General features: G+C 36.6%; 1 protein-coding gene across 5 annotated transcripts in view; it reads left to right on the top strand.

The window, feature by feature from the left end:
* The window catches only part of ATRNL1 (attractin like 1), a 530,678-nt gene that overhangs the window by 30,608 nt on the left and 475,209 nt on the right, over positions 1–24,861 (top strand). For all 5 annotated transcript variants that reach the window (XM_087964472.1, XM_087964473.1, XM_087964474.1 and 2 more), the window contains exons 2-5: positions 13,569–13,652; positions 14,716–14,829; positions 15,970–16,098; positions 17,927–18,135. In XM_087964472.1, coding sequence (XP_087820598.1) covers positions 13,569–13,652; positions 14,716–14,829; positions 15,970–16,098; positions 17,927–18,135 — 536 coding nt within the window. The remainder of the gene's footprint in view (positions 1–13,568; positions 13,653–14,715; positions 14,830–15,969; positions 16,099–17,926; positions 18,136–24,861) is intronic.

Genomic DNA, 24,861 nt, shown 5'->3' with positions numbered 1-24,861 from the left:
TCCCAGAACTTTTACAAAGGTCTTGGCTGCCTTGGCAGCATCACTCAGAGATAGGTCCATCCGACTTCAGTGCTACTTGGATGACATCCTTATTCTGGCATCTTCCATCAATCAAGCAAATTTGAGCACTCAAACTACACTTGTAACCCTACAACAACATGGGTTCTCAATCAATTGGTCAAAAAGTCATTTAACACCCTCTACTAGACTCATTCCCCTTGGCACCATCATTGACACCCTGGAGGGCAAAGTTTTCCTCTCCCCTGACAGACAAGAAAGCATTAGAGATTTGGCTCAATAGATCAGAACTCTTAGGAAAGTACAATTATGTCTCCTTTCTAAATTGTTCAGAAAAATGATTTCTTGTATTTCTATTATCTCTTGAGCCCAGTTCCATGCAAGAACCCTGCAATGGTTCCTGTTGCCATATCAACGCTCCGGGCGAGACGATGCCAGGACTTGCGTAAAAGTTCCATCAACCGTTCCAGGTCTCTACGATGGTGGACACAACCCGAATTCAACAAGGGATGCCCTTTCAAGGATCCACACAGGTTGATTGTTACAACAGACGCCAGTCTAGAGGGATGGGCCCCCCACTTCCAATCACATACAGCGCAAGGCCTTTGGACGGATTCAGAGAAGGGACACAATATCAACTGCCTAGAACTGAGAGCGGTGTACTTGGCACTCTGACAATTCCTCCCACATCTCCATTGCAAACACGTGCTTGTCTTAATAGACAACATAACTACAAAAGCCAATATCAACAAACAAGGGGGCACTCATTCCAATCTACTAATGAGGGAAGCAGAAAGACTATTCCTGTGGGCTAAAATTCATCTTCTCTCTCTAAAGGTGGAGCACATATCTGGAGTAGCAAATGTATAAGTGGATTGGCTCAGCAGAGCCATGTTAGACCAATCAGAGTGGTGTCTGGACCCCAAGATCTTTCTGGAGGCTACTCAGAGGTTGGGTTGACTACCGGTTTGCCTCCCCACTCAATGTACAGCTTCCCCGATTCATTTCTCATTACCCATTGCAGGGAGCGGAGGACGTGAATGCCCTCAGATGTCACTGGCCCACCGGACTGCTATATGCCTTTCCTCCCCTCCCCGTGATCCCCAAATTGATTCAGAAGTTGCTGGAAGAAAAAGCGGACCTGCTATTAGTGGCTCCTTATTGGCCAAGTCGAGCATGGTTCACAGACCTGAAGGACCTCTCGACGGTACCAGCATGGAGGATCCCATCATTGGTCATATCGCTGTCTCAAGGCCCAGTGCTACACCCGGACCCCCAATGGCTAAACTTAGCCGTATGGAAATTGACGGCAATGTCTGAGAGATGAACACCTTTCTACTCAAGTTATTCACACTATTCAGTTGGCTCAACATCCTTGGACGAACTGAATCTATAAGGCCACCTGGTCTAGCTTTTGCCATTGGTGTCAGAGGGTTCAGATCGACCCCACTTCCCCATCAGTAGCCCAGTTATTAGAATTTTTACAGGAGGGCCTAAACAAAGGGTTATCACCCAATACTCTGCAGAGACAGGTGGTGCCCCTGGCTTTGGTCATATCTTGGGATGATCTTACATCCATATCTCATCGCCCTCGCATTTGCAGTTTTCTGCATGGTGCGAAGAACTTGAGGCGCCCCGTAGTGCACCGATATCCAACTTGGGACTTAAATAAGGTACTATTGGCCCTTACTACAGGTCCCTTTGAGCCACTAAGGACCATGATGCTTCGATTTCTAACCTACAAAGTAGTTTTCCTGATAGAAATTACATCTGCCTGAAGAATCTCTGAACTAGTTGCATTATCGGTGAGCAAAGATCTCTGCATTTTCCATTCAGATAGAGTGGTTCTCAGACCAGATCCCTCCTTCATTCCAAAAATTAATTTGGCATTCCATAGAGCTCAAGAGCTGGTGCTCCCAAATTTTTGCTCACATCCATCACACAGGCTCGAACACCAATGGCACCACTTGGACGTAAGAAGAGCCTTACACATCTACATAGAGCGCATGGCGCCCTCCAGAAAGACAGAAGCCCTCTTCGTGTCCTTTCATCCGAACACCCTGGGCTGCAAGGTTTCACCTCTACCATAGATAGATGACTAAGGGCCACCATCGCTAAGTCATATGACTCTCATTCGATTCCAGTGACCCAAGGCATTACAGCTCACTCCACAAGGAGTGCAGCCACCACAGCAGCATGGGCGACCCAAGCTACACTAGAGATTTGCCGAGCTGCAACCTGAGCTTCTCCATCTCCATTTATTAGAAATTATAAAATTGACGTATTTGTTTCTGCTGAGGCTTCATTTGGTAGGCAAGTTTTGCAGCAAGTTATTTCAGAGACAGTTAGGTCTGCAACCCAGACGGAGTCCCTCCCTTAGGACAGTGCCAAGCTTTGATATGTCCCATCACTGAATGCTCTGAACAGCTCATGGGAGAAAGGGCATTGGTACTTACCTGATACGCCTGTTCTCTGTGAGCTGTGAAGAGCATCCAGCCCCACCCATTTCTTTCCATCTGGTAGGGGGTCTGTTCTGGCCAGGGTTATTACATAGGCTTAAGCATATAGTGTATCAATACCTTGGCTTCACAAAACTGGGGACACTAAGGAGGAGTCTTGTGGAGGAGGAGGAGTGTCCTCAAGTTTAAGCCCAGCCTTCCTAGAAGGCACCTTCCCATCACTGGATACTCTTCACAGCTCACAGAGAACAGGCGTATCAGGTAAGTACCAATGCCCTATTTAAGTTTTATATATTTTATTTTAGCTATTGTTTTTGCTACTTTGAAAAGATAATCTTGCCTAAAGGAGAACTGCAGCAACTATCCCTGTAATCATAGAAGCATGAACAGCTACCATTATATGGTTGACCAGTTGTTTGGAATTTTTCATTTACAAGGATGAATGTTGGAAATTTTTGAGATTTGTGAAGTACGTTTACTGACTTCAGGTGAAATCAAAGTAGAATATGAGATATATATTTTTATTTTAGAGATACAAGACATCTTTAGTCATCTCCAAGGACCACATAAAAGTAAAATTCCTCATTCGTTAGTGAGATCCTGAACTGTGATTAGTGGGTGTGCTTGAAAGTGCTAAATTGCTATTATTGATGTGCTCAGTTTTGGCAATTCTAGCCTTTGACTGGAAGATGCAATATCTACAAATCCCTGGAAGAATAGTAGGAAAGAGAAGAGGTCAACTATCAGCAAGGTGGCCTCTGTTACAGTGGCAATGGATTAGAAGACCTGAAATGCCAGGTTAGGGGCAGATTGTTATGAAGAAACCCTATCTATGTTTCAATATCCTATGTGCATCAACATACCCAAAATTGTCTAGATGTAGTTTCTGGAGATGAATTAACTGGAATAATGCCACTTCCAGGGCAAAGCATGTAAAGTTGTTCTCTGCAGTGGAATGATGAAAGACAGGCATGACCTATGGACATCTATTCCGAAAACATCATGCAATGAAGATGGTCAATGACAAATCAAGCAGATATACATGTTTTCATTTAAAAAAAACCTGCTCATTTTATCAACACCCACCCACTTTTAGTTATTTAGTTCCAAAGGAACCATTATTCCTCATTTTTCTCCTCCGATTTTATTTTGCCATCCATGGCCACAGAGTAACACTCAAAGCAGAGTGAGAAGTAGAGCAGACTGCATGCTTGCTGCTAGCAAGAAGAATGTGAATAGCACTGTTACTTTAACTGGAGCCAAGCTGCATGTGGAGAAGCAGTTCACTTTTGTGGGGCATATGTATCTGTGATAAGCAACTGCATCATTGGGATGCCATTTTACTTGCAATATTTCACATATGGCTGTGGTATAGACAAAGCACTTCTACAAATGGCAGTTTTGTGTGTTAAAATGGATGTTCCATATAGTTTGTAGGTTAAAAACCCAATTGCGTCTTTTCCGCCTTCTTGGCCGTTACTTATGAATGGCAGGAGAGATGTGGGAGACTACCAAAATCATACCACTGTCAACAAAACACCCTTCTGTGTATTGGATCTTTGGGGGGTAGGAGAACTCGTGTCCCAAAGATCTACATTTCCTCCTCTTCTACCTGCTTCCCCTGCCATTCATACATTAGCAAGAGAAGTGGACAGAATAGTTTCTTGTCAATCAGGGCTTTTCGGCTCAAAGGCAAATAGCCCTGAATTGCTTCAGGTAAGCAATCCTCACCTGAGACTATTGTACAAAATTTTGCTGCAGATTGATACTAAACGATGGCTTTGCTGGCAGAAATGTAAAAAAATTGCTTATTCAGCAAGAAGCTTTAGGTAGAGCCTGCCTTCTAGGCAGCTAGAAACGAATTAAGGATGTTCATGTCCACAAAATGAAGTTAATGGGTGATATAAGAATTATATACTCATTTGAAGTGCTTGGATTAATAGGAAATGTCTTTTTATTTTTTTGTTTTTGACAGCTTATAAAATTTAGTTTGCATACAGTCTAGAAGTGTGAAAAAAACATGCTGCTCTGAAGAATCTTTGGAAAAATCTATTTCAGTTTAGTTGTTTCTTTATTTGAAAAATTACTGATAATCCTTTAGTTCAGGACATTAGGATTTATGTTACTCTAATGAATTTGATTTGCAATAGATTGCTTGAAGTATTGCTTGCGCAGCATGTAATGTGTTTAAAAATATTGTCTTAAGCTCATTGGCTCTACCTTAAGCAGCTTTTACACATTTATAGTTAATAGATCTCTCAATGATTTATAATCATGTCTGAAAATTTCACTGATGAGTATCATACAATATGAAGGAACTCATAATACCATCTTCTGAGTTCTGAGTTCTGAGTTCTGAGGATGATTCATAATTATAAAATGTAAAGCATCCATGGAATTAAAGTTAACTCTTTCTGAACTCCCTTGTAATTTTCTTAGAAGTAACAGAGAAGATATTTGCCATAGCTTTCTTATGAAATATTTTACAAATTGCCTAATGTTTATAGGGATTTTCTTGTAGTCTCTTTTCTGAGTGTTAATAAGGTGTGACCTTAATTTTTTTCAGCTCAGAAAGGCTACTGAGATTGTTACTTAGTTACTTAGTTAGATTACAACTGTAGCTTTTTTACTGTTTACTTTGCAGTAATAAACAATCATGTAACTTTATTTAATCACAAGGCACCAATTTGAGGAGTTTACCACACTATTATATATACACCATTCTTTATATGTGTGAATCAGCTTCCAGCATTTTTGTACATTAATTATTATGCTGCATTAATCCATAATTGTCTGTTTGTGGTCAGTTTACACTGATAAAAATATTGGTTTGCTGACATTTTTTGTTTATAGAGTACTGCAGAGATATTTCAAAGTTTCATTTTGATATCATAAAATGAAAAGTCCTGTGTCAGTTTTCTCTGATTTGAAATAAAAATCCATCATTAACAAGATATACTATTTCTCAATATGAGTGAACTTTCATAAATTTTGTCTACAGATCTCAAAATGTAGCTTCTTAAAATAAACTTATCCACTGTATATTATAATGTACTCTAATTTTGAGATTTAATATAGCAATAGCATTTAGACTTATATACTGCTTTATAGTGTTTTATAGCCCTCTCTAAATAGTTTGTAAATGAGTCAGCATATTTCCCCCAACAATCTGGGTCCTCATTTTACCCACCTCAGAAGAATGGAAGGCTGAATCAACCTTGAGCCTGGTGGGATTTGAACTGCCAAATTGCAGGCAGCCGATAGTCAGCAGAAGTAGCCTGCAGTACAACACTCTAACCACTGCGCCACCAAGGCTCTTATTATGTATTCAAATAAAGCGAAGATCTTGGTCTTTACATGCTAACATCAACAACTTTGTCCTGGATAACGTTGACCATGATTTTATAGCTCATTTGGACTAAGAATCACATATGCTACTACACAAGCCATTTTGTGAGAATGCTGATTACTAATATGTCACATCAGTTTTAACAAGTGAACAATTCAAGAAAATATAATATAGTAATGATTCTGATTATTCATTGATATAAACTGTAAATTCAGAAACTCATGTACAATCATGATTCTTCATATTATTATTTTTTTAATTTTTTTTAGCAAGGGTTGCTTTGGCAACACATGGCAAGATGTTGTTTTCAGCTTTCGGCTTTGAAACCTTCCCCCATAACCACCTTCCCACCTTCATATATGTGATACAGTAATTACAAAGCCCACTCAGAAGTAGAGATTAAAATTCTCTAACCTGAATCTTTCTCAACACACATATACACACTATTTCAAAGGATATGGTGAAAAATAGAAAAATATACTATGTAGTAGCTAATGTAATTTTTATTGCACCTCTCCTGAGACTGGCTGTTATTGAGATAATGCATGGATGTCAAACTCCTTGTGTCATGTTGTCATAGTGATGTTTCGTGATGTTCTCCCCCTTTGTGGAGCTGGGGTGGATGTGGCCTGCATGAGTCTCATCTGCCGTGGGCTGACAGTTTGACACCTGTGAGGTAATGCCAACACTATGGATTTGTCACATTTGGCTAAACAAAACAAAGGGACTAGCAGTAATTTTGGAATCTAGGAACTTAGTATAGAAATCAGCCTTATAATAGCAATAGCCTTAAACTTATATACTGCTTCACAGTGCTTTACAGTCCTCTCTAAGTAGTTTATAGTGTCAGCATATTGCCTCCAACAATCTGAGTCCTCATTTTATTGACCTCAGGAGGAAGCAAGGATAGTTTGGGTGTGAAATCTTAGCCAAAGCAGAAAATGAAGAGAGGAAGACTTTGCTTGTTTGTGTGGACTGGTTTATGACATGCTGCAATTAAGTGTCAGTCTATAGAGTGTGGGTTGGGGACCTTTGCTTTACAGTATTCTCTAAGTGGTTAACATATTTTCCCAACAAGAGTCAGCATATTTCTCCCAACAATCTGGGTCATCATTTTATTGACCTTGGAAGGATAGAAGTCTGAATTAACCTTGAGCTGATGAGGATCAAACTCCTGGCAGTGGCTTGAATTAGTCTGCAATACTGCATTATAATCATTTCTCCACCATAGAGACTTTTGACATTTTGTGACATTCTGACAAGCAAAGTCAATAGGGAAGCCAGATTCATTTAATAGCCATGTTAGTAAATTAACAACTACAGTGATTCATTTAACAACTGTGGCAAGAAAGGTCATAAAATGAGGCAAATTCACTTAACTGTATCACTTAACACCAGAAATTTTGAGCTCACTGTAGTTGCAAGTTGAGGACTACTTGTAAATTGGATTTTATTTGAAACAGCTGAAGCCTAGTAATATGATAACCACAATAAGAAAGTCTTTGGTAATAGCTCATAGAAACTATAACAAAATTAATTCACAAATCATACATATTTATAAATGTACTGTATATACCATAGTTGTAGTTATATCCATTGAATAATGGTAGGAGGAAAACCATGTTAGTCTATGACATCAAAGAATCAAGATGATCTGATTCCACGTATTCCAGTTAACAATTTTCATTAAAAACCTTACAGTAGTCAATTTGTTCAATGACTAATTAAAATTAGAACATCACTGAAAAAGTGACCTACAGTTTGTCATCATATATTGCAATAGCAATAGCACTTAGATTTATATACTGCTTCACAGGGTTTTTACAGCCTTCCCTAAGCGGTTTACAGAGTCAGCACATTGCCCCCAACAATCTGGGTCCTCATTTAAACTGCCAAATTTCAGGCAGGCCAGCAGTCAGCAGAAGTAGCCTGCAGTACTGCACTCTAAGCACTGCGTCACCATGACTCATATACAGCCATTGCAACATTTCTGTGGTTACATGATCACCACTTGTGACTTTCCCAGCTGGCTTCTAACAATCTACTTCTTAGTAAGCTAGAAAAACATGGAATAGATAGCACCACCACTAGATGGACTTGCAACTGGCAGGCAAACCATACTCAACGAGTAGTCCTTAATGGATCTAAGTCTACACGGAGAGAAGTAAGCAGTGGGGTGCCACAAGGTTCTGTCTTAGGCCCAGTACTCTTCAATATCTTCATTAACAACTTAGATGAGGGAATAGAAGGGCAACTTATCAAATTTGCAGATGATACTAAGCTGGCAGGAATAGCTAACACCCAAGAAGATAGGCTCAAGATCCAGATGGATCTTGACAGACTAGAACACTGGGCTATATCTAATAAAATGAAATTCAATGTAGAGAAAACTAAAGTCCTACACTTAGGCAAGAAAAACCAAAAGTACACATATAGACTGGGTGAAACCAGGCTCAATAGCAGTAACTGTGAGAGAGATCTTGGAGTCCTAGTGGACAACCAGCTAAATATGAGCCAGCAGTGTGCAGCAGCCGCCAAAAAAGCTCATGCAATCCTAAATTGTATTAACAGAAGGATACAATCAAGACCAAGGAAAGTATTAATACCACTCTGTAAAGCCTTAGTAAGACCACACCTAGAGTACTGCATCCAGTTTTGCTCACCACATTATAAAAAAGATGTTGAGACTCTTGAAAAAGTACAGAGAAGAGCAACCAGGATGATTAGGGGACAGAGACTAAAACATGCAATGAACGGTTGCAGGAACTGGCTTGGCTAGTCTAATAAAGAAAAGGACCAGGGGAGACATGATAGCAGTCTTTCAATATTTGAGGGGCTGCCACAGGGAGAAAGGGGTCAAGCTGTTTTCTAAAGCGCCTGTAGGCCAGACCAGGAATAATGGATGTAAACTGAACAAGGAGAGATTTAACCTGGAAATAAGGAGAAACTTTCTGACAGTGAGAACAATCAACCAATGGAACAGCTTGTCCTCGGAAGTTGTGGGAGCGCAATCACTTGAGACTTTCAAGAAGAGATTGGCCTGCCATTTGTCAGAATGGTGTAGGGTCTCCCGCTTGGGCGGGGGGTTGGACTAGATGACCTACAAGGTCCCTTCCAACTCTGATTATCTGTTATCTGCTAAGCAAAGTCAATTGGGAAGCTGGTCGGGAAAATCACAAGTTATGACTATGTGATGCTTCATTTAATGGCCTACACTGCTTAACAATGCATTTGCAGTCATGGTCGTAAATAAAAAAATAGTATTGTTTGTTTGTTGAAAAGAAGATTCATGCAAATTCTTGCTAGTCTTTCACATTGGGATTTCTGTTTTATTGTTTTGAATGTGAACCTGGCTATTTTGAAAAACTTCAATGCTTCTTTCTCCTTTCATTTTGCTTTTTGAAAAAAATCTTTTTTTCTTTTGCTATTGCCATCTGTTCTGTTTCCATCCTTTTTGCTACATTCCCTATTATTATATTTTCAACAGAATTATTGTGACATATTGAATGAATAGACAACTATTTTATAAATGTGCTCATCTTTAGCATGCCAGAAGACCCTTTGCGTCTTAATTTAAATGCATTTAACACATTTTAATACATTTAAATTGTATTAGATTCTGGGAATTTAGTGATTAATTCCCAAAGTTAAAGTTAGAGCATTAAGATAATGTTGTTGCTATGGTATCCAGAGAAAGCAAAATGGCTTTTTCCATTAGAAGAGACAAGCTATCTTGTCTAAGGTTGTTTCAGTTTCCTCTATTTGGTTGAAAGAACAAATGTAACATGTTCAGATAATATAGTAATTGTAAAGCCACTGCAGGCAAATGGATAATTTAAAGCTATGCCATGCAACAAAGAACTTCTCCGCATGTTGCTCATGGCCATTTCATCTGTATACTATCCATAATCCTGCTGAGAATTTAGCCAAATTAAATTTTTTATACACTTCATAATCTCCACACTTATTTTCATTCCTTGGTATGGAAAGTTGCATGCAAACAATAAATGTATACATTGTGGTTTGTTTTCATTTGCCACCTATCTCTATTTGCTTAGGAATAGGTATACTAGATAAATTACTGCTACTTTGGTGTAAGAGATTGTTGCTCAAATTGTTTACAGAAGAATACAATCAGTTGGTTCTAAGCAGACAGTTCCAAGAAACTGGATTTTTGTAGAAGCTGTAAACAGCCATTCCATTACTGTGTATAACTGGTGCTTTCTGTAGAACATCAATTTTGATTGCATGGAAACAGCAAAGATTTTTAGAACCTATTAACAACTAAAATGATAACTTAAGTGTGACCAACTTTACTACATGGAAGTAGTGAAGAAATACAGAAGAAATAAACCACTGAGACATGCTCACAGAAATTTAGGAACCACAGGTAAGTAATATTTATTGAAGATAATAGAAAAATGCTGTGAATTCACTGCTCTGAAAAGAAATAGTTTAAACTCTCTTTTCATTTTCATTTTCATACTGTAAAATGGCCTATTCTGTTGGCTGGCCTGTCTTCATGTGCTTTTCATTTCCATAACTATTACATTTTTAAATTGATTTTGTCAGACTTATCTTTCACAATGTGGAGCTCTGAGAAATAGATTCATCTGATACAATTTCCTTTCTTATATTCTTCTTTTTCACAGAACCATAGAATGTAAAGTAGGAAGAAATATTGGGGATCATCTAGTCCAATCTCCTGCCTTGGCCAGGAAACTAGTGTCTCGGTACTCCCAAGGGATGGTTATCTAGCCTTGTGTTCTAGCCTTGCCTAGGCAGAAAACTAGCTGAGTGACCTTTGGCCATTCCCACTTTCTCAGCCCTTGAAAGAATCAAGACAATGCCAAACCACTTCTGAAATTTGGAGGGACTTTGTGATGAAGATGGCAACACAATCAGATAAGCAATAAGAATCCCTTTATTATCTCCAACTTTGCCCCCAATGTCCAGATTACCTTCTGGCTGCAGAAAAACTCTCCCAGGAACAGCCTTTGACTGCAGAAAATTAAGTCCAAAACATGAGCAATACAAACTATAACTTAAAGTCCAAACAGTAATGAAGTAATTAGCTTGGCAGGGCAGGAGCAAGAATTTCAGACTTGAAAGCACGGCAAAACTCACACAGTTGGGAAGATGCCAGGAACACAGATAAGCCATGACAACACATTTGCTCCCAGCAACCTGCTGCGCGCAGTCTGCCTTTCTTATCAACTGTCTCCCCAGCTGTGGCTAATGAGGGGAATTAGGGCCCTTTTCTCCCCCGTAAACCCACGCAGCCCACATTGCTCTCTTCTCCATTCCTCACTGCATGCCCTAGGATGAAGAGGATGTGGGCCCTGGGTCTATCTCTGAAGGCCACATATTTTTCACATTGTTTACTTGTTATATGAGAGTGATCCCAGTCTATTCTTCAGAATCAGAGTCATCAGAATTTCCTAGAGATCATGTCAGTGGTCAATCAGAACATAGCTATGAACGAATAACTGATTTTGATGCTAATAGATATTTTAAAAAGCCTTGATAGGATTAACAGCCTAATTTGGCCCTTCAGCTTGTTGCTTTTTTGAATGTCCAAGGCATTTCTGATTCTCATACGTACTTCTGCTTTGCAATTAAATAACAACCTAGCAAATTACATTGAAGATGTGATGTGCAAACGAAGCCTATGTAGGTTAATTTTTTGTTCAATGTGTTGTGAGAAAACATAAAATTGGGTTTATAGAATAATCCTGCACATTAAATAGTCGGCATCCGGGGTATAAGAAGTGCCTTGTTTTCTATGCCTTTGAATCAGGTTTTGATTCCTGGCAACTACCTGGGTAAGTGCCTGCAGGCCTTTTGGATTTGGTTTGCTTCCTAGTGCTGAGAGTGAATGACTGGTTCAAAGTTCATCCACTTGGCTTTGTGCTTAAAATGGGACTAGAACTCAATTCAGTTCAAACCTTTATTATGGTCAAAGACTAGTATAAGTGTGAGTAGGTGAGTACAACAATAAAAATAATTTAAAAAGCATAAAAATAGATTACAATTATTAGAAAAACACATATAAACATTAAAGAAAAGGCAAAGATTTCCTCTGTCCAGTCGTATCCCACTCTAGGGGATGGTGCTCATCTCCACTGAGGGAGCCAGCAGTGTCTGAAGACATCTGAAGACATTTCCTTGTTCATGTGACCAGCACGATTATATGCTGAGACTCATAGAACACTGTTACCGTTCCATTAAATGATACCTATTTATCTACTTGTATTTGCATGCTTTCGAATTGATAGGTGGGCAGGAGCTGGAGCAACTATCTCAAGGGTAGTTGATCTACTAGACTAGACTGAGGGGGTTAATTTTTTTTATCTACTCCAGATTAGTAGATAAAAAATTAATAAAACAGTAGAGTGATTACATACTAGAAAGACACATGTCATAGGTTCATGTCACACTGTGTTAAGAGATGTTTATTTAAAATTTTGTACAATTGTACAATTAAGACAACCTTGGTAAAACAAATAGATAAATAATTGTCATAATTAACATAACTGAACAATAATTGATTAACAATATAAAAACCAACAGTATCAATATATTAATTACTACATGTCTGTGGAACTCTTTCACCTTAACCAAATATTGGAATGTTGTTGAAGATGGCACAAAATTCATGTCTAAAAAAAAGCTGGTCCATAAATACAGTATTTAACACCTGCTGGTTTTAGTCCCCTCCTACTCTATTTTATTAAAAAGTGACTAACCAACAAATTCTGCTGACCTAATTGTACTGGATGAGTTGATTCTAGTTGTAGAAGGCAATTCTGTTAGTATTTTGAAGTAGGATGATCTGAGAGAGTGATTAGTCCAAAATCATTCTGTCAATTTTCCATAGCTGAGGAGATACTAGTTTAACATCTTAACTGCTATATCACATTTACGTTTCAGAAACCTATTAGCAATCAATGCAGGACATGCAGCACAAGAACAATGTGTTTCTGGTGGTAAGAACCTTACAATAACAGGGCCACTGCATTTTTTAGCACTTGCGGTTTCCATGTGGTTTTCCAAGGTATGCCTTTGTATAGCACACTACAGTGGTCCAAACTAATAGTGATTAATTAACAACTGTATAGTCTTATGGTTCAAAGGTTTGCAACTGATGCAGTCTACAGAAGACAATCTATTCTATTTATTTCTATCTCTGTCTCTTTGCTGTAAATTGATAGAAAAAGGTCCTTGATGGTTTCCAAGCTCTGAAGATTTTGAAAAGAAAGGTTGAAAAGAAATTCATTTATTTTTTTAATTTTCAAGGGTATTATATAATAAATATTTTGCAGGTTTATTATTTGAATTATAGTGCATTTTTATTTTGTGCCTGGAAATTTTTATTATGAATTATGTACACTGCTTATTGATTAATAGTAAGTTCTTCCTCTAGAATCTTTTCCCCAGTTGCAGTATTTACCTGCTTTGAAGACTTTTTGGTATAAAATAAACTTGATTGTAAGTTCCCCATTACACTGGCTTGCGTCAATATCTTATTATCATGCTGCAACCCAGTTTGGTACACTTGTATGCAACTGAATGCATGCAAATATGTATGCAAATATTAATGAGTGAAAAAAGATAAGAAATGTAGTTTAGTTCAAACATGATTTTATATAAAATTCTTCTTTTAAACTTCATTCAAATTGTAATATTTTTGTATGTACTTTGCAAAGAAAAATAGCTTTAAAAACTTACTTTTTTTGTAGGTTAACTGAATCTTCTGGATATTTAACGGATGGGCCCATAAATTATAAATACAAAACTAAATGTACATGGTTAATTGAAGGATAGTAAGTATATTTTAATTAATGTTGTTTATACACTTTGCTCTTTACAGATATCTGACAATTTTAAGTTAAAAAATGATTGTTTTCTATAACTTGGTTGCAAAGATTTTGTAATGATAATTATCTAAAGAACTTTTGATGATTTTCTAAAGAACTCTTGATGCACCAGTTATATTTCAGGGGGGAAAATTGAGAAATGTATTGTTGAGAATTAAATACGAAATACAGACAAGGAATATATGACTAATTCTACATCCATGATAGAATTGCAGAATGCCATTGCAGCTTTTGATGGTCATATCTGCCCATTATTTGTGAGCTTAACTGGCTGCAGAAATGGACCTACAAAGTTACCTGCCGTGAAAAATGTCAAGCAATGCCTGATACTGTGAATTATAAGTGTGTCCTATCTCTCTTTGGCCTGATAATAGTCTGATGCCAATATACATTTTCTCATATCATTGGTTTTGATATTAATCAATATAGCAGTTCCAAATAACAGATATTGATTTTATTGCTGAGCAGATAAAGATGTTGAAATTGGCATTCTTACAAATTAAAATAATACTAGTTTGAATGAGTAGAATATTTCTTTTTGATAATTTTCAGGCCATATTTGAATATCCAATGAATTGAGCTAAATGGTTTTATACAACAGCCTAATCTCATCCACAATGTATTTTCTAAGTTTAAGCTAAGTTAAGCTTAAGCAAATGTGTCATAATAAAGTATAGTTTGCTGTACATGGTGAAGAAAAGAGTATGAGGGTAAGGAGAGACCATGTAGGTAAAGAGCCTGTTTCCAGACAGATATTCCAACATCTGAATCAGCAAATAGTTTTTAGTTCCACAGGTTCAGATTGGATTTTCTCATTTGCAAAGAAATGTCTAAAATTTATGCAATAGTTGCATCCACATATTACAATTTTTAAAAATGCATAATCATAAAATTGACAGTGGCATTTGCATACAAGTCTTGCCTTTAATACTGTACTGACATGCTTATATGTACATTTCATTATAAAATGTTCCATTTTTAAGTGCTGTTTCTTGCTTTTCTCTCCTAGCCCTAATTCAGTTTTACGATTAAGATTTAATCATTTTGCAACAGAATGTAGTTGGGATCATATGTATGTTTATGATGGAGATTCAATATATGCACCTTTAATAGCTGTATTTAGGTGAGTATTTTAGCTTAATAGCTTTTATTACAGTGTTATAAAATGTGCATTAAGTAGAAGTTTCAGACTGGATGGCAGTATGTAGTACCCCCTCTACTACCTTTTTAAAGATCCTTCTTTTAACCATTTCAGCATGAGCCATGTTTAGCAAACCCATCATTTTAAAATTTTACCCTGACTATTTTGAATATCGAGAAATAAATAAATAAATAAATAAATAAATAAAGAAAGAAAGAAAGAAAGAAAGAAAGAGAAGGAAGAAAGGAAAGAGAAAGAAAGAAAAAGAAAGTAAGAAAGAAAGACTATTTTTTTCTGTCTGGGATGGAGGGCAAACTCTTGTTTCACCTCTTAAAAATTAAAACAATAAGGTTTTACTCATTTTCTTGTTAACTTATTAAAAATGGCTAGAGGAACAGATTTATTGGTTAAAGACCCTTCAGAATGAGATAGACAGTGCAGCAGGTTTACAGAGAACAAAAATGTAGCTAGAGAAAAGGGAATTCCTTTATAGTGTGCAACTGGAATAGAAATGAAGTATAGCAGGTAAACCAGACAGTGCTGCTATTGCTGCTATTGCAGAAAAATGAGAAAATATCCTTTTGGATTTGTAGCAAGAAAAGAATGTGGTCGTTGATTTTTCCATGGACCAGATACAGGTGGAGAAAAATATGTGACGTGCCTATTGAAAAAGACTTAGTGGCGGCTTGGTTATATAGACTACACTTAAGCCAATCTGTGCAAAATTATGCCTACATTGTAAACCTGAATCTTTGAAATAAAACATATGTTTAAAAGTTGCTTCTGTACACTGATTTTAATTTTTAATTTTTTAAAAACTGAAATATTGCCTTTATACATTTTGACTGTGTTATTTTTATGGCATTTCTAGAATTGATTTCCAGAATTCTCTTATTTTAAACTGCATTGTATGGAAATCAGACATTTAAAAAAATCAAAATCATTTAGAAATTCTGACTAATTCAGTATGCAAATATTTATATTTCTCACTGTGTTTTGCTTTAAACATTACAATGGAATGCAATTTTCCAAATTATGCTAAGAACTCATGTGATTTGTTCAAATCTCCAGCTTTTTACTGTTTATTAATAATCCATATCTCTTATGTTTAAAATTCTGCAGTGGTCTTATAGTTCCAGAAGTACATGGAAATGAAACTGTACCTGAAGTAGTAACTACATCTGGCTATGCACTGCTACACTTTTTTAGTGATGCTGCTTATAATCTAACAGGATTTAATATTTTTTACTCGTAAGTATTTCTTATCTATTATGTTTCTGTTAATTAATTGGCAATGTATTTCTTTTATTATGTGAGACCTGGAGCTTAAAACATTTGAAGTAAGCTTATGAAAATTTGATTTTGAGAAGAATGTACGTAACACACATATAGCTTGAAAAATGTTAATAAAGAGAATTCCATCAATAGTCAAGAAGTCTTTAAAGCAAGTCCTTTGCGGACTGGCTTGATGGTGGGGGGGAGGGGAACTGGGCTGCATGAGCTACTGCTTTTATGAACTCTTGACTATTGATGGAATTTCTTGCAAGAGTGGAGCTGGGTGTGTGTGTGCCAGCCCACCTTTCATGTGTCCCAATTCCAAATAGGTCACAGCCTGGTAGTGGGCCACAGCCTGGTGGTTGGAGACTCCCACTTTAAAGAATACTTAGTAGTTACTGTGTTTAATGCATATGTTATTGCAGGTAGTCCTTGTTCAATGATGGTAGTTGGGATTGGGAATGCCTCTGCTAAGTGTCCCAACTATAAGCATGATACCTTGTAACTGCACTGACTTACAACAGCAATTGTGACAGTTTTGGTTGCTGCAGTTAAGCGAATATTACATGGTCACAGCACCTTTTGCAATCTCCTGCCAGTCATGGACCTTGTTAAAAGTTGGCAATGAAGTCACAAGTGGCGATCATTTGACTCTGTTCCCCTGTGATGTTGTAATTGCAAATCACCCATGTGATGAAATGACCGTGGAGATGCTATCATGGTTGCAACTACAAGGGCTGGTCATAAGTTTCTTTGTTCAGCACTGTGATATCTATAAATGATCCCTGAATGAGTGATTGCTGAATGAGGACTACCTGTATTTATTAGTGTGTGAACTTGTATCTCAAAGAAGATAGATTGAAAAAATGTTTTAGACAGTACAATCTGTTCAAGGAAATGTATAGATTTTGAGAGTGTGTGTATACTGGTCTCTGTCTTTCTGTTTTTCTGTTCATGTTCACAGACGCAGACCCATATATACATAATCATTTGCTCATTTGTCTGGATTGGTCTTTCTAAATGGGCCAACTAGAAACAAATTTCTTGGACTTAAAGGCTAAGTTTTTATAGAATAAAGCATGATAGCATTGATCCATAGAGAGCTGAAAATTGTGCCCTTAACTCCAGACTTCAAAAGTGTAAAAGCAATTTCTGATACTTTTTCCTCCATATTCACGTCTCTTGGAATATTTTGCTCTTTTACAAAACTCAAAAGTGAGATTTTATTTATTCATATTTCAGATTTCTTAACAGTCCATCTTTCTTGGATATTACATGTCTTTGGCTTTTAGCATATTAAATGTAATTACTTTCACGCTTGTGTCTGATAAACAGAATGTTCCTAAAGGCCAAAATAGTTACCTTTTCTATTTCATTCTCTTCCCCATTTATTATGTGAATATTATATTTTAGAAATCTAATACTAAAAATATGTTGGGAAATCAAATCTTTATGCTGACCCTACTTTTATTTCTTTTGCTATAGTGGAATAGAAATGCCCAAGTCTTACAAAATTGGAATGATATATAAGACTGTATTTTCAACCCATTGTTCTTGACTTATTTCTTCTTTATAGATGTGCTTTAGTGTGTAGTATGCTAATAAAATACCTTATGGAAAAATAAAAATACAGTGCATGATCATCTTATCACTGATTTCTGGTTTTGTTGCTTGATAATTTTAAGTAATCTGAAGTAATTAAGAAATTACTTATATAAAATAAAAAATAACTTGAATGTATAAATAATGACTATTTCTCTTTGGTGCTGCATCAACTCATTTCTTCTGATATTGTTCATTATAGAATTAATTCATGTCCGAATAACTGCTCAGGACATGGGAAATGCACAACTAGTGGCTCAATACCAAGCCAAGTATATTGTGAGTGTGACAAGTATTGGAAAGGAGAAGCCTGTGATATCCCTTATTGTAAAGCTAACTGTGGAAGTCCTGATCACGGTTACTGTGATTTGACAGGAGAGAAACTTTGTGTCTGCAATGATAGTTGGCAAGGTAAGTTAACATTTTTGCTAAAAACCAATGGAATGTATTTCATGGTATGTAAAACATGTGAAGTGTCTTGTCTGTCTGTCCATTAGAATAGACTAAAATAGTAATGAATATACTACAGCTGGTTGTTTATCTAATTTATCTTCTCTTAACTGATGGTCCTCACTTCATCTATTTATTATTATCTCAGAAGATTGCAAGTTTCTGGCTTCAAACCCCGATGTACTTAGATCAGGGGTGTTGTCACGGCGGTGTTACTTGATGTATTGTGTGACCATATCCCCCCTTCACTAAATTGGGCGTGGCCAGTGCATGACGCATCCAGCCCATGGGCTATGAGTTTGACAGCTCTGACTTAGATGAACATTCCTTAGTTGTTATATTGAGGCTTATACAGATATTCTGATTTAGTAATTCTGGGATAATTTTGTGAATATCCTGGCATTATAATAGAATCTACAGCTGGAACAAGCTACTATGGCCATTTAATCCAACTTCCTATTTAGAATAGATGGATGGATGGATGGAGATGAATGGATGGATGGATGGATAGATAGAATTCTTTATTGGTCAAGTGTGACTGGACACACAAAGAATTCATCTCCAGTGTGTAAGCTCTCAGCGTACATACAGACAACAAAGTGATGGATCATATATCATAAATCATAGTTGCAATGAGAAGATACTGTTAGGGTTTGGGAATTAACCCCTAGAAGAGTATTGCAGCAGTAGTCAAGCCAGGCAACCAAACGAGAGCGGAAGGGCCCCAGAGTATACACACACTGAATACAAACACTGTTTGTAGTTTAAATAGTTTTTAATCCAGTTAGAGTTTAAGCATTGTCATTCAGTCCATTAAGTCATTCACAGTATTTCCATCCAGTAAGACTCACTAGTATAGTCCAAGTTAAGAGTCCTTGCAATATCTTTATCAGCCGATAAAGATATCTTCTCCTTCTCCGGTTTCACTCTCCAGAGAAACAAACGCTGGATATTCAGTAGAATTACGCAGTAAATCAGCAAACAGTAGCAAACATAAACAGTTCAGTCACAGGCACTCACAGTCAGTAATCACAGTTAGTCGCAGCAGCACACAGTAAGTCGCAGCAGCACACAGTTACAGCCAGTTACAGTCAGACAGTAAGCTTTCCAGCTTCTAATGCTTCCTTATATTGTAACTTCTAACCGCACCCTTAATCGGCTAATTGCCTGCTGCATTGTGCTTAAAGTGATAAGCACTTAAACCATGATATCTAAGTTTTATATATTTATTCACCCAAACCATATTTGGTATCAATGTTATACCTAACATACTCCCCTTTTGGGTGAAATAAATATATAATACCTTTACAATCTTATCCCATATTTTTCACAACTCTCCTGGTGCTTACTGGCACCTTGGGCTTTAGTAAAATTATCAGCTAAATTGTCCTCCGACATACAGTACTCTAGCTGAATCATCTTACTTCTTACAGATTGTCTCACGTTTAGGTATCTTAGATCTGTATGCTTGCTCCTTGTTTTTACTCCAATATTTGTGGCCATTTGAATTGCTGCCTGATTATCTTCATGTATAATTATAGGATAATCTACTGTTATACCTATATCAATTAACATTTGTTTATACATTATTAACTCTGTACATAACAATGATAAACAGGAGAATTCTGCCTCCATAGTAGACAAACTTATATGCTGTTGTCTTATTGACTTCCAGCCTATTAATGTTTTACCCAGCATTATGGCTGTTCCTGAAGTCGACTTTCTAGTGTCTCTTTCTGATGCAAAGCTAGCATCTGCATAAGCACACAAAATTAAATCACCCTTTGGTTCTAAATACAATGAATAATTCATTGTCTTTTTAAGATATCTTAATATCCTCTTAGCTGCATTCCAGTGTCTTACACATGGTGCAGAATTGAATCTAGCCAACTGATTCACGCAGTACGATATATCTGGTCTAGACCAATTACTAATATAACTCAAACTACCAATTAAAGATTGATAAATCACCTTATCAAACTCAGGGCTTTGTTCATCAGTGTTGCTAAACTCCTGACTCATTGGAGTCTTAGCTGGCTTACAAAGCTCCATCTTGTAATCTTTTAGCAATTTGCTTATCTTATCTTCCTGAGATATCTTAAAACCTTTCCGTGTTTTCTTTATATTCAAAACCGAGATACTTCTTTATCTCCCCTAATTGCTTGATCTTTATTCTCTTTCCTAATGATGCTATTATTTTATTTGCTTCATCATTAGTTTCAGTAATCAATGCAATGTCATCTGTGAATAGTAATAATAATGATACTTTCCCATTTGTCTCCTCTTAAACAGACATGGATCGGCTAAACCAGCTTTAAATCCTATATTGTCTAGTTCCTTTACAATATACTGGTTCCATTCATAGCCTGATTGTTTAAGACCATAGAGGCTTTTCTTTAACAACCAACAATCATTATTATCCTTATTTTCACTTTTAATACCAACAGGTTTTTTCATATAAATAATATGTTTTAATGGGGCGTGCAAGTAAGCAGTTTCCACATCTAGATGGTTAACTATATAGTTTTTACTAGCTGCCCACACTAAAGCTGCCCTCAAGGTTGCTGCCTTAAGACTAGGTGCAAACACCTCATCATAGTCATTAGCATTCTGCCTAAAACATTGGGCTACTAACCTTGCCTTATGGATTAAATTACCATCTTTATCTGTTTTTACCTTAAATATCCATTTGCAGCCAATGGATTTCTTTCCTACAGGTAATTTGGCATTTTCATACACCTTCATATCTCTTAATGAATTCAGTTCCTTATTCATTGCTGCATACCATTTTTCTTTTTCCTTATTAGGATACTTTTTAATTTCTTCTACAGAATTAGGAACTTGATTAATCTGGCACACTGTGTTAGCCTGGTACCTATCAGGCGGTCTAGATATACGTGTAGTTCTTCTGGGAATTACAGGGCTTACAGGAGGACTTTGTTGAACTACTACCTGTTCATCTTCCTCATCCTGTTCAGCTATTGAATCTGTTTCTTCCTTTATGGGCACTATTTCATCCTGTATTTGTCTCTTTACTTTATTTTTAAAATTACAGGGATAACTAATGGGATTTCTATAGGATTCAATAATTACATCTTTATTGGCATCCTGTTCTAATTTCTCCCATCCTTCATGTTCTAGAAATTGGGCACTGGCACTACATAACACTTTAGATGTGCCTTTCTCCCAAAATCTATATGCCCTATGGTTTGCCTGATAACCAACAAAGAAAAATCTTTTAGCTCTATGTTGCCCTTTTTTTCTGAGTTGTGCAGGAATATGCACCCATGCTGGTGCACCAAATGTGTGCAGGTAACTTAGATCAGGTTTCCTGCCATGCCATCTGGTAAATGGTATTTCACCTGTTGTTGTATTAACAACGTTGTTCAATATGTTATTAGCACACATTGTAGCCTCCCCACAAAGAATCAGGTAACCCAGAATCATTTAACATTGTTCTAACCATTGCCTGTAGTGTTTGGCCTCTTCTTTCAATAAAAGCGTTATGTTCTGGCCTGTATGGAGCAGACTTCTTATGCTCTATTCCAGCTACCTTAAGTCTGTTCTGGAATTTGTTATTAATAAATTCCGTGCCATTATCTGTCACCAGGGTTATCAGTTGTCGTTTAGACTTTCTTTCAGCAAACCTAAGCCAATTGAAAAATGTTGATATGTTTCAGTTTTGCTTTTCATTAAATAGCAAAACCCATATCTAGAATAATGGTCCATAATGCTCAGTATATATCTAGCACCCCCATACTGGGTTTCTTTGGACCTATTATGTCTGCAAATACTACTTCTAAAGGTTCTTTTGTTTTGAAACCATTTAGCCTATTTGCAGGCAATACCTTGCTCTTATCTTCACAGCAAACATTACAACGCAAATATTTATCACAAGATTTTAACCTTATTCCTTCAGATAACTCAACTGTACGTTTTAGCATTTTAAAATTTACATGCCCCAAACGCCTATGCAATAAATGGATACATTCATCATGAGGCTTTATATTATTAAATACAGTCTGAGCCTCCCCTTTCTTACTATTATCTAATACATATAATGTTCCATTTAAAGCTGCAGTTACCCTTTTGTTATCTTTTTCAATTATGCAATTATTATCCTTAAAAGTAATTACATAACCTAATTTATCTAATACCCTTACTGAAAGCAAATTAAACTTTAGTTGCGGTACATACAACATTTTTATATCCTGGTTTATGTACGGACAACGTGCAAAACCTTGACCTTTCGCTTTCAGGTTCCAGCCGTTAGCAAGAGATATATGTTGAGAACTTGTAGACATTTTTATAAATTTTGTCTTATCTCTTGTGATGCAGTGGGATGCGCCACTGTCAACCACCCATAAATTATTCTTCACATCAGAGTTGCTAATCGTGGCTAGTTCAAATGCTTTCTTTGGCTTTTTTACATTCTGGTGGGTTTGCTATAATGTCCCACAAACCTTCTCTGCGTAGAAGTAAACTACATTTCATTGACCATGAAACATAGTTTGTTCCATCCAGCCTGGATATCATGGACAGTTGTGACAAATTTACTTGTGCCATTACTCTTCAGATATTTTGACTATTTTAAACTAATTAAAACAGTTTGTTTTTACAGTAATGTGCAACTCACACCAACTCTCTCTGCTATATCCTGGTTAGTTAGACTATGCTGCTGGGCCCATAACCAATGTTAGGGTTTGGGAATTAACCCCTAGAAGAGTATTGCAGCAGTAGTCAAGCCAGGCAACCAAACGAGAGCGGAAGGGCCCCAGAGTATACACACACTGAATACAAACACTGTTTGTAGTTTAAATAGTTTTTAATCCAGTTAGAGTTTAAGCATTGTCATTCAGTCCATTAAGTCATTCACAGTATTTCCATCCAGTAAGACTCACTAGTATAGTCCAAGTTAAGAGTCTTGCAATATCTTTATCAGCCGATAAAGATATCTTCTCCTTCTCCGGTTTCACTCTCCAGAGAAACAAACGCTGGATATTCAGTAGAATTACGCAGTAAATCAGCAAACAGTAGCAAACATAAACAGTTCAGTCACAGGCACTCACAGTCAGTAATCACAGTTAGTCGCAGCAGCACACAGTAAGTCGCAGCAGCACACAGTTACAGCCAGTTACAGTCAGACAGTAAGCTTTCCAGCTTCTAATGCTTCCTTATATTGTAACTTCTAACCGCACCCTTAATCGGCTAATTGCCTGCTGCATTGTGCTTAAAGTGATAAGCACTTAAACCATGATATCTAAGTTTTATATATTTATTCACCCAAACCATATTTGGTATCAATGTTATACCTAACAGATACCACAAGTGATAATCATAGATACTAATAGAAGAAGATAATGGGAAAGATGAGAAAGATGAGAAGTTAAGAAATATGAGGAGATGAGAAGGTTAATAGCAATACAAACTACTACATGGATAATCTCTTAGGCCTAAGACAGTGCTGTGGAAATTAGGAGTTCAATAGAGTGATGGAAAACTATGTGTCTAATTGTTTTGGCATGAAATGTCCTATAGCAGTGTCCAAGGGGAGAAGTTGAAATAGTTTATGTCCAGGATGTGAGGGATGTGTAGATATTTTCTCAGCCCTGTTTCGTGAAATGTATAGGTCCTCAGTGGAAGTCAAACTGGTTGCAATAGTTTTTTCTGCAGTTCTGACTATCTGTTGAAGTCTGTAGTTGTCCTGTTTGGATGCCATTTAAATATTGCCATTTAATTGTAATAACATCCAGCCAATCTTAGCTGACTTGTTATTCAGAAATTCTGACAATTTCTTTGTCAGAAATTTTACTGAAATCATGCTACTGAATTCCATATTATGATCTGAAAAGTTACTCTATTAAAAATAAAATTAGTTCAGTAGGGTTTGCTCTTGAGCATGCTGGGTTATTACAAATCTTTAAAAATGCTTATATTTTTATGATCTTCTGGAATATTAATTACTTTATTGCTTCCTTGATCATCCTTTTTGATCTTAGAAACAATATTTCCCTTCCTCCAGTCTTCTGGCATTTCTCCAGTTTTCTGAAATGTAAGTTTTCAAATAATACTAATCAAATAGTGCTATTTAAAACAAATAACACCTGATACAATACATAAAATTTTAACTATTCCATCAAAGCCATAGAGATGCAATTTATACAATTCTGGAGATTTAAATTAATTTAGAGTGTATATTTATTCATGTACCTTGTTTTTGTCAAGTTTCAATCCTGTCATTTCATGCTTTTCTTTCTTTTCTGTATTTGTAACAAAAAGAAATACCTTGCTGAGAGAAAGGATATATTAAAACAAAGTTGAAAAACAATGCAGAGAAAGGCTTCTTGAATTCTTTCCAAGCCTTTTACCAAGGGTGGCAAAGAAGATGTCTGAATTTTCTTTTGTGAAATGAAGTAGTAGAGAGTACTTTCTTTCTCTACTACTCAGAGTAGTTGCAAATGCATTGCCTCTATATGGCATTTATTATTCCATTATGTTATGTCTATATATTTTTGTGTATATGCATGCATTGGAAAGCATAAAACAGGCTTCATATACCTTGTTACGAACCTATGGACAGGTTCACACATAATGGAGTTTGGGTTTTGCCTGAACATGATCTGTGAACTCAGCAAAGAGGAGTTATAATATAAAGAGGGGCAAATATAATGGATTCTAGATTTCTAG

This window comes from Notechis scutatus, chromosome 4 (assembly GCF_049901735.1).
Source record: "Notechis scutatus isolate UNSWTSFEM ecotype Mainland chromosome 4, rNotScu1.2, whole genome shotgun sequence".
In the NCBI taxonomy this organism is placed as follows: Eukaryota; Metazoa; Chordata; class Lepidosauria; order Squamata; family Elapidae; genus Notechis; species Notechis scutatus.
This window is presented reverse-complemented; position numbering and strand designations above follow the sequence as displayed.